Source organism: Zingiber officinale, chromosome 7A (assembly GCF_018446385.1).
Source record: "Zingiber officinale cultivar Zhangliang chromosome 7A, Zo_v1.1, whole genome shotgun sequence".
NCBI lineage: Eukaryota > Viridiplantae > Streptophyta > Magnoliopsida > Zingiberales > Zingiberaceae > Zingiber > Zingiber officinale.
The window spans coordinates 108,586,623-108,600,362 of record NC_055998.1 but is presented as its reverse complement, the minus strand read 5'-3'; the positions used below and the strand labels follow the sequence as shown (position 1 = coordinate 108,600,362).

At 33.8% G+C, this 13,740-nt stretch overlaps 1 protein-coding gene across 4 annotated transcripts in view; it reads right to left on the bottom strand.

The window, feature by feature from the left end:
• The window catches only part of LOC122001973 (vacuolar fusion protein CCZ1 homolog), a 32,544-nt gene extending 23,826 nt beyond the window's left edge, over positions 1-8,718 (bottom strand). For 2 of the 4 annotated variants that reach the window (XM_042556966.1, XM_042556967.1), the window contains exons 1-6: positions 8,438-8,718; positions 8,302-8,363; positions 7,490-7,673; positions 7,212-7,305; positions 5,921-6,104; positions 5,696-5,805 (exon numbers count right to left, since the gene is read on the bottom strand). In XM_042556966.1, coding sequence (XP_042412900.1) covers positions 5,696-5,805; positions 5,921-6,104; positions 7,212-7,305; positions 7,490-7,671 — 570 coding nt within the window. In that variant the 5' untranslated portion in view covers positions 7,672-7,673; positions 8,302-8,363; positions 8,438-8,718. Of the gene's footprint in view, positions 1-5,695; positions 5,809-5,920; positions 6,105-6,350; positions 6,485-7,211; positions 7,306-7,489; positions 7,674-8,301; positions 8,364-8,437 lie in introns of those variants that run through there. The other 2 variants (XM_042556970.1, XR_006117543.1) reach the window with 2 other exon arrangements.
• Positions 8,719-13,740: the final 5,022 nt, after the last annotated feature.

Here is a 13,740-nt window from a genome sequence, read left to right as displayed (position 1 = left end):
TTGTTTCATCTCTAATTTTTCATCACATCCATCACCTTTAATCAATTACTTTTCTATCCCATGAATACGTTTTATTTTGACTACAAAATATTGTTGCGTGAATGTGGCTTCCCCTTTATGGTGGATGCCTATGAAATTTGCCACGTTAGTCAATGCATCTACATAACCCTACAATGACATAGAAGAAATTCCATCAATCTCAACCATCTCTATAGAAGCTCCAACTATGGCACCTTCACCATTATCATGTTGCCTCTAGAGATCTAAAGGGATTGTGTCATTCCAATTGTCACTAACCTCTTTATAGTCATCCTTGATATAGAACAAATTCTCAAGGCATTTACAATGATGTAACAAGCCCGTATGCTACATATGTTGTAATAGAGGATTGAGGAAGACTTGACTATTCCACAACACTATGTGCCTCCAATAGTATCACAGAACCATTGTTGACCATAACACTCCATCATTGGCATGCTTAACTAGATAAATTGTTTAGTGGGAATGAAGACAGCGTTGTACAATGCCAAAAGCAATACAAGGCAAACGATCAAGATTTTTACCCTCCAATAGTCACCAACTTCACATATTTAGCTTTTGGCTCATCGCATGATGTACAACACCAAGAAGCACCAAAATCACCCAGCTATTCTTCCTTTGATCATCATTAACTTTATTTACTCCACCTCTACCCGCACTAGACCATGTCCAGTAGCAACATATCCAAGTAGCACCCAATTGAAAAAAAAAAAAAAAAGAAATAGGTACAAAAAAATATGGTCTTTAAAAGAAAAGAAGAATTGGGGACAAGTTTAAGAAATAGAGAAAGAGAAAAATATAAAAAAAAAAAAGTGAGAGACTGATGTTAGATTAAAAAAATAAAAGGAAAGGACAGGAAGGGAGGGAAGAGGAGCTTATAGATTTCTCAAAAAGAGAGCATGATTAAGAAATAGTCAAAATAATATGGAGTGAGAGGAAGAACTCTTCCTGTTTGATTCATGTTGAGATGCCACAAGTTTCAATTACATATCCTTCAATTGTTTTATGTGTATAATCTAGGTTCCTTTTCCATAATCCTTCTCCTCTCAAACTAAACTAACAAGCAACTAAGTGTCTTCCAACCATGGTTATTAGAACCGGATTGAACATCAAACCAAAAAAAACCAACTTTGGGACAACGATTCATTAGTTGAGCCAATGGGTCAACGTTGAATAGCAAATCAAACCCGGCAAGTTAAACTGAAACCCAAGAATTGGAAAACGAAATAATATAAAAATATCTATTTTCTAGCCTAAAAAATAGAAATAGAAATAGAAAAAAAATCAACAATTATATGTTGTTGATTTCTACAATGCAATATGAACATGACAATTTTAACAAAAAAAAAATTAAAAATGTATAGAAAGTTCCACTATAATTTGTGTAAAGTTCAGAAATTGGAAACTTAAAGTCACCAAGGGGCGAATTCATTACTAATATTTCTACTCAACAAAGGGGTTAATCAACAAGACATGAAAGTACGGATAGAAAATGAAATTACAGGAGCATTTCAATAACACTTGTGAAAGCATGGGAAGTTAAATAACAATTGTGAAACTATAAGAAAATTTTGAAAAAATAATAAAAGTTCAAAAGAAAAATAAAATTTTCTCTATTTTTAGTATTATTGATTATTAGATTGTATCATTAAAAGGACAGCCCAGTACACGAAGCTCACACCATGCAGGTCCAGGGAAGGATCCATTATATGCAACCTTACCCTGCTTTTTGCAAGATGTTTTCAGGATTCGAAGTCGTGACCTTTTGGTCCCAAAGCAACAACTTTACTGCTACGCCAAGGCTCCCCTTCATTATTAGATTGTATCATTGATTCTTTTAAATTGTAAAAAGACAATTTTATCCATTTATCAAAGTATATGAATGTGATCAACCAGCCAACTTTTCTTGTTTAACATAAATCTACTAGTCCAATTGATCTATGACTTATTCATATACAAAAAAAAAAATCTAAATAAAGAATCTGACATAATCAAGAATCTGAGTGTGATTTTCATAGGTCGGCTTGGCCGATTTGATACAACTTTGACAACTATGTTTCAACCATTTAACTTTGATGATCACAACTTTGGTGAGATTAATTTTTGTTTGAACTTTCGTTTCAACATTTCTCTTCTCGCAAAGTAAAATGGCAAACAATTTGGCCTCTTTTTGGCATACCCCTTCGTAAAGTAGACAATTGAAACAACGATATCACGTTTGTCTACCATCACTTACCTCTATCAATTGTAATTTTGAAAAGATTTCTCAGCTAAAGTATATAACTAATGTATCATTTTAGAATTGCTACCAATAATGATAAGGTGTGGTAAGCTGAGTTCATAGAAGTTGTCACTAAAGAAGCTACGAGGTTACAGAGGTAAAAGGTGTGGATTGTTCGCTTCATTGCTCTGGGAAGGCTTGGAACAAGATGAAATGTCAAGATTAAGAGGGAGGCGAAGCGATGAAAAATAGTCTCACTACTAGTTAACTTCTGTGGAAAAAGGAAACATTACACAAGGAACTCTTACGAGGGTTCTCACATCTTAGGACAATGAAAAAGCCACACTCTAATGGATGAGCCTAGAGGAGGATCAGCATAAGGAAACAATAGCTTGGGCCAACCAATTACCAAGGAGGAATTGTTTTATTTGCTACAATAAGGAGGGATTGAGATGGGAGTACTAGGAAAGTGAAAGTTTCAGGAGGCGCTGTGTTGTGCAACAATGGGGAAGAGATGCACTCCTAAAAGTGACACATAAAACAATTGGGCATATGCATGGCTTAGGTTGTGGCAACAGGAGGAGACGATGCACACCACACATGGAGGGAGAACGGTTGCCACATTCTTAGTGTGGGAAGATGAACGGTGGATGGAAAGAGCAAGCATCAAAGGTTGATGGACTAGATTTAAGCAGCGAATTGAATACTAAACTAGGAATTCCATTTCGATGCAACTTGATGTAGCACTAGGAGAGAATATTTGTTATACAGAATCAACAATAAAATTTAAAACTAGATCATTATCCAGTTTATTTATTAGCACAGTTTTTTTTATTTTGATATTTTATTTGCACCAAGTGTACATCCCATAGTTTGTTGTCATAGTTCCAGCTGGCTTTGAACGATAAACATCAGACCTGAGGAGCAGAAGGACAATTCAGAGTTGTTATAGGAAGAAATCGAAGATGGATAACTGTTATACTCGGACAACTGATTGGAATAGTGCAATACTGGAGACCACAGATGAAAGCAAGAAACTCAAATAGCAGTAAGTCAGCAACAACTCAATATGAACAGACCTAGAAGGGAGGTCTTAGAAAATTAGAACAAGACACATGTACATGACATTTGATGCATATAATATCTTGGATTTTTTTATGGTTTTAGTCTAAAAACATTATATCCTTGAAGTTTAATCAAACGTTCATCATGCATTAGAGAGATTAATTGGGTTGAAGTATAATCAAACATTCATCATGCATTAGAAATATTAATTTGGTTTAAAGGTTGGATTTGAAGTTGACATAATTTAAATAAAGCTGGTTTGAAATGTTTAGTTGCCTTTTATATATATATTAGCTGGATTATGATTCAATTTGGGCAGTCCTTTGGTTTTTTTTAGGTTGTGGCTAAGTGGGGTTTGAATGTTAGATTCAAGCTAAGCCTGAATTGGATTCTTGGCAATGCTGAACTTCCCCCATCTCTTGACTTTTACTTAATCACTCCCACCCCTTGGGTGACAAGCTTCTTCTCCCCTCCCCGCAAACCCTCCCCAAGACCTTTTAAATAGGCAACAGCCTCCCCCTTGTAGTAGCCATTGTGGAGGAGCAAGGACCTCCATTGGGAGTCTTTCTTCTCCAATTTTAGATATTTTTTTTTCCATTTGCTTCTCTTTTCTACAGGTAGAAGGGGAGCTTTGGCGCAATGGTAAAGTTGTTGTCATGTGACCAAAAGGTCACGGGTTCGAATCCTGGAAACAACCTCTTGCAAAAAGCAGGGTAAGGCTGCGTACAATTGATCCTTCCCTAGGACCCCGCATGGCAGGAGCTTCGTGCACCGAGCTGCCCTTTTTTTTTCTCTTTTCTACAGGTATTGTAGACCCATGTTGTACCCTCAAGTTTCCCCTTCTAGTAGAGAAGGTATGAGGGTTTTAAACCCTTACCTGTTTGATGGCTCTTTTTCATTTAGAGAAGCAGTAATATGATATTCTAGTAGCCCTTCCAAGTAGCCATTTGTGATCCTATTTTAAAAAGAGCTGAAATGATAGTTGTAAATATTAATATGTGAGAGAATGTTTATCTGGGAATTCTACTTTATTTTATGAACATGTAATTCTATGGGATTGCATATGCGTAAATATATTTAGGAAGAATTTTATTTCAAAATATTGTGGAGGGATTTACATGAGTATGTAATTCCTGAATATCTATTCTCTTTACTGACTCTTTTCCTTGTTGATACTTGGTCAATTTTTTGCTTTACTTTTTCCATTCAAGTTGAATAGTGATGGACCGCCTTTGTGGCTACATCTATATTAGATTATTAAACATATTCATGATGAATATTTCTGAAATCTCGAGAATGGAACTTAGATTAGTCCTAATTTAATTATGAAAACTGAGAATAGACGGAACAAGTTTAAATGGACTAAAACTCCAAGCAACAAGAACAAAGGATTTTTCTAATGGTGACTAGTATTAAAGAAGAAATAATTGGAATGGTGAAGACTACTAGTCAGACTATCTTATCTTCGTCATTAGCTCAATGTAAGCTAGGTGGGACTTCATTCTATTCACGCTCAGGCAGGTCTTCAGCCCATTTCTTTCTTTCTTTCTTTTTTTTTTAACTTCAGCAAAGTGCAGTAGATGAGGCATTGGCCTATTCGTACTTAAGTAGGGTTTCATCCGTTTATATTATATGTTAGGGTTTTGCCCAATGTATCCCATGGTACACTTTGTAAATTGAAAATCTTGGTGCATATCCTAATGGCTACATATAGGGTTCATCTAATTTACAAGAAGGTACTATGTTGATTCCCTTAAAGTTGATTAGTTGTTGATAGTCTTAAGGTAATCAATAGTGATAATACTAAGCTTGGTTAATTGTTGATAACTAAAAAATTGATAAATGGTGATAATATATAGTTTGTTCATTAATTGAAAGTTGGATAAAATGTAGATGACTTTAACTTGCTATTGTTATTTGAATTCTTCTAAAGATATATGATTTATGCACATATTTGGAACCCAACATGCACATTGTGTTCAATTTCTAATGTTTTTTACCAACAGTTGTAAGTTGATTATTGAGGTGGTTGTGCCTTTGATGGTGATTTCTCATTTGAAATACACGGTTAAGTTGTTTGCTTTGAAATTACTATATGTCATGTGTGCCAAGCAAAGTATACCTTTTAGTAGACTGAACTTGGGTTGGGCATGACAATTGTAATCCAAAAAATAGTGTAATCCCAATTAAAGTTCTAAGACAAGCATTTGTATACTAAGCAATATCAATTATTCAAGATGAAAAGCGAATGTTGGAAAAAGCACATAAAATAATGAAAGAATCATCAAAAATTAACTTACAATCAGGTAGCACATAAATTATTCCCTTGTTCTATATCATGGTCTTCTAACTCCTAAGATCATTACATACCTGAACTTCAATAGCCACTTCACGGGAAATTGTTAACATTTGGACCGTTCTCCGTTCCTTGAGACAATCACGAAAGGTAGGCACTTTGATTTTCTTGCTAACGCGAAAGTCTGCTTTAGCAAGATGTAACATAGAAGCTCTAATAAGGTACAGAAATTGAGCTCATTGGCTGAATACTGGTGATAGAACTTTGGAGATTTCAATAACACTAAGCACAAATATCACCTGTTAAATAGTCAGTGATAAACGTGTACAAACAGCTGCGAGCAAGTGCACCACTGGGTTGTTTATCAAGTATATTTTGTAAGGATCCATTGAACATCGTGAAGAGAGAATGTATTTCTCTGAGTATGTCTTGTAAGGCATCACACCTCCATATAGACTCACTGTCCTTAATTTTCTCCACTATCTGCACTACCAGAAAAAATTTCAACAGTATCAATGGTAACATTTGTTTGTGGAATATAAATGTCATTTAATCTAAGATCATGATAGTTCCTCTAATGCAACTTTAGCAAAAATTAAAAATTAAAAAAGAGATTTTCCCTCCATGAAGGTAAATGACGTAATCAATATAATATAGGCAGCTTAGCAGCAAACCATTTTTTATAGCTTATCAACATAATATTATCGGAGCAAAAGGTGAAGTCGTCACCTTAGCGGCCCCTCCAAGGAAGCTCCACACTCTTCACGAGGGGCATTTGCCCTAACACAGCAGCCCTTTGCATGGAGGAGGTTAAGCACCAGTGAGGCATTTTGCACCCACTGAAAATTGACCCCAAGACATATTGGAGCAATCATCCATGCAGGTACCAACTGCGTCATCCCATGGAGGTTATCAACATAATATTATTGAACATAAGTCACATGAATGGAGACAAAAATATCAAACAAAGGTATTTCGAAAGGCCCTAAAATTTAGTTATCTTTTTCAACTATAATGAACAATTATGTTGGCATGTTGCTTGCGATAGTGATTTCTACTAGGCATTCTTGACAATCTCATATGAAAGAGCACAAGAAATAATTATTCATATATCTGAAAAATAGGGAATGTATTTTCAGTTCTCAAATTTTTTGACATTCCAATAGTAATAAGAATGAATTAACAAGAAAGTAGAAAGTTAGGGTGTGTTTGGTACACGCGTTTTTTATTTTCGTTATCTGAAAAACGCGTGTTTTCTAGAAAACAGAAAATAACTTTTTGTCATTCTCTGTTTTTCTAGAAAACGCTATCTATTTTTTTAGAAAACATGCACGAAAAACGCAAACCAAACACCATTTTTCAGAAAGCGCGCGTTTTTCAGAAAATGAAAATGAAAAACGCGCGTACCAAACGCACCCTTAGTTTTTCCCTTCTTATACTGTCATGTATGTCATTAATGCATCATCCACTTAAGTCACAATTAAAAGAGCATTTGTGATTTGGTAGTGCTTAAATTTAGATATGAGTACTTCACGCTAGCTCACTATCATATGCAGCTTAATAACATCAATATGATAATAGAATGCATACCAAAACCATCCATATATCCGGCTCTGCTTGATAGAACACATGTGAGTGCCTCTCAGCTTCAATGACCTCACAAGCAGCATCAGGAGAAAAAAGTCTGCAAAAGATTAAAGAAAGTAAAGCAACGACCATATTCGAGATTTAAGGTGCTAAATTGTTATTCCTAAATTAAGGAGGTGACAGCTAAGATATACATTAAGTGTATGAAGCAGGGATTGAGAAACCAAAAATTAGGGAAATGAATTGAAATCCATATTCCTGATGCACAATAAGAGACAAACCTTGTGAACGTAATCATTCCACCTGAAAGCCCTATGACAGATAACTGCACAGAATAAGGGCAATCTGGAGGATAAAAGAACAATATTTTATCTAGCTCTTGCCCTTCATGTTGTCCCCTTCTCGAGTCAAAAACGCATAACTGGATGCCTTCATTAGCATCCATCGTAGATGGCAATCCCATTGCTATTATGAATCAGCAACTCAGAAAACAAAGATGAAAGTAAATAATCAGATGTATTAATCAACAAGTGGCATACAAACATATGGAAGGCACATTCATTCAAATATATTCATTTTTAAATTAGTTCATCTCAGCTTGAACTCGATAGGCACCTTTAGCGGTCATTCTAAGAAGAAAGTCTCTTCTCAGCCTAAGGCAATCAAAAAACCTATTTTCACTTGAACTATTGGAACACCCGCTCCGGCATTTTGAGGATTTGGTTTTTCATACCCATGTTAGAATGCAAAATTTACTGCTCTGTGGTGTAGTAATTCCTTAAAACCTAATTGTAAGCCTAACAATCATAAGAGATTGCAATCTATTCTAGTGCAGCCATCTTGAATTGATCAAAATCAGGAGTTACACTGCAGATTCAATTAAGTATGAATTGGGAAATAAAAGGAAATTTAACATGAGCCCAATGGAAGTGCAGGTAAAATTTGCTAGTTAGTTAAAATACAGCAAGCTCAAGTGCATGAAGCATTGACATCCAAAAATGAGTATATGACCATAAGAATAAGTTTGGGAACTTGATTTTATACTGCAAATTATATATTGTTTATGTATTGAATCATCATCATCAACTCATACCTTCCTAGAGTGGCAGATAAGCCTTCCGACCAACTAATATTCTGCCAAATCTGAAAAATAAACTGGCCTCGAAAAATATTAGAACGGTCCAACAAGAATACAGATGAATCTTAGATTAAGTCTGCTCTCGTCTCACATGAGGTTAGGAATTGAGGGAAAGAGTGGAGAGGCGATTGGATAGCGACGTGGGAGATCGGAGATGCGGAGATGAGGTCAGGGCTGTGGCGGCGAGGCTTCGGCTGCGAATTTAGCTCAATGAAGAGGCGGCAACGCGAAGGAATCTTGCGATCTCACGTGGTCAGGGATCGAGGGAGGAGCGAGGAGGGAGGGAGAGGGAGAGGAGTAGAGGACGTTGGGAGGGTTTGGTGGGGGGAGGTCAGGGATCGTGTCGCGTGTGTTGGACGGGTAGCTGGGAAAAAATTAAAAATTTAAAGGCATTCTTTTTTAGGAATGGGTTCGAGCTCGAGCTTTCATTTTTCTTATTTTTAGAATAGTAGGAATAATTTAAAATTTATAAATAACTATAGCTTTTATATATTTAATAAAAATTTAAAAATAAATTTATATAAGTGATTAATAAGTTTATTTATAAATTATTCATACATTTTATTCATATCTTAATAAATCAAATTTATTAATATTTAAACTTGTTTATTTTATATGTTTCTTATATAAATAAATTTTATGAATTTGAATACTAAACTTATTCATGAAGATGTAATTTATTTACAATCGTAACAATCATATTTAGTTTACCTGTCGTGGATAAATTTCTCTATTTTTCGATTTATATTATGTTCAAGTATTCCTAATTTTAATCCATTTTCATATACATTCAAATATACTTTTCTACCTAAAAATCTATAAAAGGTCAATTTTATTCCTCACTTTTTTTTTTTTTTTTTTTTTTGCAATTTCACAAATGAAGCACTCAAAGGTTGGGATTACCCTAAGGCACCCTAACTTTTGAAAATGCCTAAAAGGTACCCATCTTTTCTATTTTACCCGTCCTTTTTCTTTTCTTTTCTCTATTTTTACATGCAATAACTTTTTTCTTTTATTCTCTTAATTAAAATCAAAATGTTCTCTTTCCTTTGCATGTATACAATAACTACTATGATGTTGATTTTTAAAAATTAGTAATATAGTTTAATTGCACAAGCATCAGAACAGTGTTTGTGTGTTAAACTGTGGTATTATTTTTTAAAAAATAGTAAAAAATGATATATTTAGACTCTGAAGCACTATAGAAATCCATAAGAGTTGGAATTCGTCTCAATCATATTTCTCTAGGGCCACAATAAATTTTGATCAAATTTTATTTTTTATGAACTTATGAGATTTGGATTTTTGAAAAATTGACATGCAGTGGAAGAGGATAGTGCAGTGAAGATATTTAGGATTTTCATATCTAGTTCTAACATCTTCACAATAAGTTATGTATATATATCAATTGCTTAAAGTCATAAATTTTAAAAACCTTCTGATCATTGTTGTTAATGACTTCAAGCTGATATTTCTAGACACATGTAATCTTTAGGGCACTTAAGAAACTTATAGCATTTGGAATGAGTTTGATCGAAGCTCTCTCAGTGCATCTATGGATTTTAACCGAAACTCATTGATGAAAAAAAAACTTTAAATGATATTTTTTGAACTTGAAATTGGGTGTTATGGACTTCATCTGATAATAAATGTAGATCTTTGAATAAGCTTCAATTAAAAAAATTACATCTCGTTCTGATACCTGAATCAAAAGTTATAACCTCTAGAAATAGGTAATTAACACATACATACACATAACTTATCATAGGAATATCAGAATCAGGCATGGACATCATGCATATCTTCACTAGCACTACCTTTTTCTATTACATGTCAATTTTTTATAAATCAATCTCATAGGTTCATCAATGGATTTCGGCCAAAACTCATTGATGAACTTAAAAAACTTTGATCGAACTTATTTCAAGTGTTATAGGTTTCTGAAGTGCCCTGAAGTCTACGTGTACCCAAAAATATCATCTTGAAGTCATTAACATCAATGCTCAGAAGATTTTCAAAGTTTATAACTTTAAGGCAATTAACACATATACATAACTTATCATAGGAATGTCTAACTAGTCATAGACACCACAAATACCTTCACTATACTATTCTCTTCCATTACATGTCAACTTTTCAAAAAATTTAAATCCCCTAGGTCCATCGATAAGTTTCAATCAAAACTCGTTGATAGATCTAGAGAATTTTGATTACATCAATTTCTAATTCGTATGAATTTTCATAGTGCTCCGAAGTCCAAATATGTTATTTTACTATTTTAAAAAAACCAACACCATAACTTAATACATTAGCATTGTCGTGGTGTTGGTTTTTAGAAACCATCACCACAACGGTGATAGTGTAATTAAATTGTGGTGCTAATTTTTAAAAATCAACACAACAATTGTTGTTACATGCATACAAAGGAGAGAAAAAAGTTTAATTTAATTTAAAAAGAAAAAGAATAGAGAAAAGTTGTTGCATGCAAAAGAGAAAAGAGAAGAAAAAGTTCTAAGACCAAAAGATATATCTCCACAATAGTATGACATTGTCCACTTTCGACCTAAGCGCTCATGGATTTGCTCTTGGGCTCTATCCAAAATATCTCATACCAATGGAGATATCTTCATCTTATAAACCCATAATCTTTTCCATGTATTTCCAATATAGGACTTTGATTGTTTTCTCAATAATCCTTCCCTCAAATAAAAAACCATCATTATTCTCATGATTTGGGGCTCCCTTCAAGTTATCGGGTCACTCTTGACCTGCTCAAGGTCTCCCCTCGAATATCGGGTCACTCTTGACTTACTCAGGGTCTCCTCTCAAGTATTGAATCACTTTTGACCTGCTCAGAGCCTTCCCTCAAGTATTGAATCACTCTTAACATACTCAGAGTATCCCCTCAAACATCAGGTCACTTACTTGCTCAGGGTCTCCCCTACTTCGTTCAAGGTTCCAGCCACATGGTTCAATCTGAATCATGGCTCTAGCTCGTGCTTCTTCCGGTAGTTAGTCCGGTGAAGAGCGATCTCGCTCTGATACCAATTGTAAGACCAAAAGATTTTAGATATCTCCACAATAGTATGATATTGTCCACTTTGAGCCTAAGCTCTCATGGATTTACTCTTGGGTTCTACCCAAAAGGTCTCATATCAATGGAGAAATTTTTATCTTACAAACCCATGATATTTTTCATGTATTTCTAATTTGGGACTTTAATTGTATTTTCAATAAAAGCCAACTTTGACAGAGGGGTAAAATGGAAAAGAGGTGCACCTTTTGGGCATTTTTAAAACTTAGGGCACCTTTTGGGCAATCTCAAACTATGGGTGCGTCCTTTGGGAAATTATTTTGAACAAAAAATCAAAGGGTGCTCTTTATTTTTAGAATCATCAAGATGACACCCCACTCTAATTTTTTATCAAAAGGGATGTCCCACCCCATGTACAATTATTCGACTATCCTCTACTACAATAGTCTTATTATTATCTTTCTCTCTATTTCCTACTTAAATTCTGAACTAAGAGCGCATTGTAGCAGCTATGAACCTATAGCTGCTACAACTATTATAGTTGTAGCAGTTACAATTTCATAGCTATTGCAACTAAATTGTCATATAATTATAGTAACTACGGTTTCATATATGCTATAACATGAATATTAGATAAATTTTGAGATATTATAACTTTTGACTTAGATTGAACCACAGGGCGCTGCTCGTTCAGATCTACATTTGTTATGGGATGTAACCTATAGCAGCTCAGCCTTAGGCTCAAAACGTTGTTTAAAGTCTTTTCAAAGGCTCTGAAGAATTTTAATCTTCTTTATTAAAGTAATTGTTCATGTTATAGCAGCTACAAAATTGTAACAACTACAATTGTTGTAGTTATAACTACTACAATTTCGTAGCTGACATAACTATTGTAGCTGTAATAGTTAGAGTTTTATAGCTACTATAATGCACCCGATCGGTTCAAGATTTAGACGGGAGTTATATGTTTGATAATAATAAGAACAGTATTAGAGGATAATTACATCATTTAACATAGAGTACAGTGCCATTTTGATATAAAAATTAAAATGAAACGTCTTTTATGATTTAGAAAAATTAGTGGAATTCTTTTAACTTTTTTTTTTTCATGACCATATAACATTTCATTTTAAGAGTGTTTTTATGAATACAGAGCAATGTAGTCGTTTTGAACAAAACTACTAAATCGTTATAAAAGACATATAATAACTTTACATGGTTTAAAAAATAGAAGAGTGCTCCTTTTTCAATTTAGAGCAGTTTAAGATCAGAGTAATTTTGAACAAAATTACGACTTGTTGTTAAATTCTTCTAAAATTGGAGAATAGATTCATATAGTAACTTCAGATGGTCCAATAACATATAGGAGTGCTTATTTATGAATTTAAAATAGTTTTAGATAAAACTGTTGCATAGTCTTAAATTGCTCTAAATTGAAAAAGACATAATGACTTCAAAGGATTTAGAAAACATAAGTTATTGAATGTTTGTGAGAACAATTTATACTCATATAGCAATTTTACTCAAAACTACTACATGGACCTAAACTAGCTGAAATTGAAAAAGAAATGTATATAACGACTCCATTGTGTCTAGGAAACGCATAAAAATACTTGTTTGTTAATTTAGAGTAGTTTAGGTGCACATTTCAGCTTCCTCCAAAATCCATAAGGATCCAAACTATCCAAGTTTCAAATATTCGATCTCTTTGTTATTGCTCATACATATATGAAAATCTAATTAACATGTCTTTATTTTTTTTGTCTGAAAATATAAATATATGTAAAACTGTAAAATATACACATTCGATTAAAGTCAATCACATTTTCATCCTTCCAAAATAAAACTAAGTGAACTATCTATCATTCACACAAGACAACTAAATTTAATCACCCTATATGACTACCAATTATCCATGCTCAAACAAGACCAAAACATCAAGGTATGTAACAAACAAAATCTTATACACCTAAATTTTTTCTTATAAATAACATAGGGCTTCAAAACAGAAGTCGCTTAAAGAACTGTTTGGTTGTGAACCTTCTATAATTGATACATGGTGCAAGTTAGGGATATATTCCTTGTTCGGATTTGACACCAGGTTTCTTTTCCTTTTGCTTTTACTTTTCCTTTTCTTTTTTATTGTACTTTTCCTTTTTATGCATGTATTTGTTGGTACTCTTTAGTGTTAATATTGTTGGAGTTAAGAAGATGAAATGGCATCCCTTCCCCTTCATCTTCTAGCTCATTTAATTCATCTTCCTCTTATATATATATGTGTCCAAGCCACAGAAAAAAAACATGGGGAGTTTTGTTGGAACTTGTTGTGTGCGAGGTTTGTGCAATGTCGAGTTCATCCC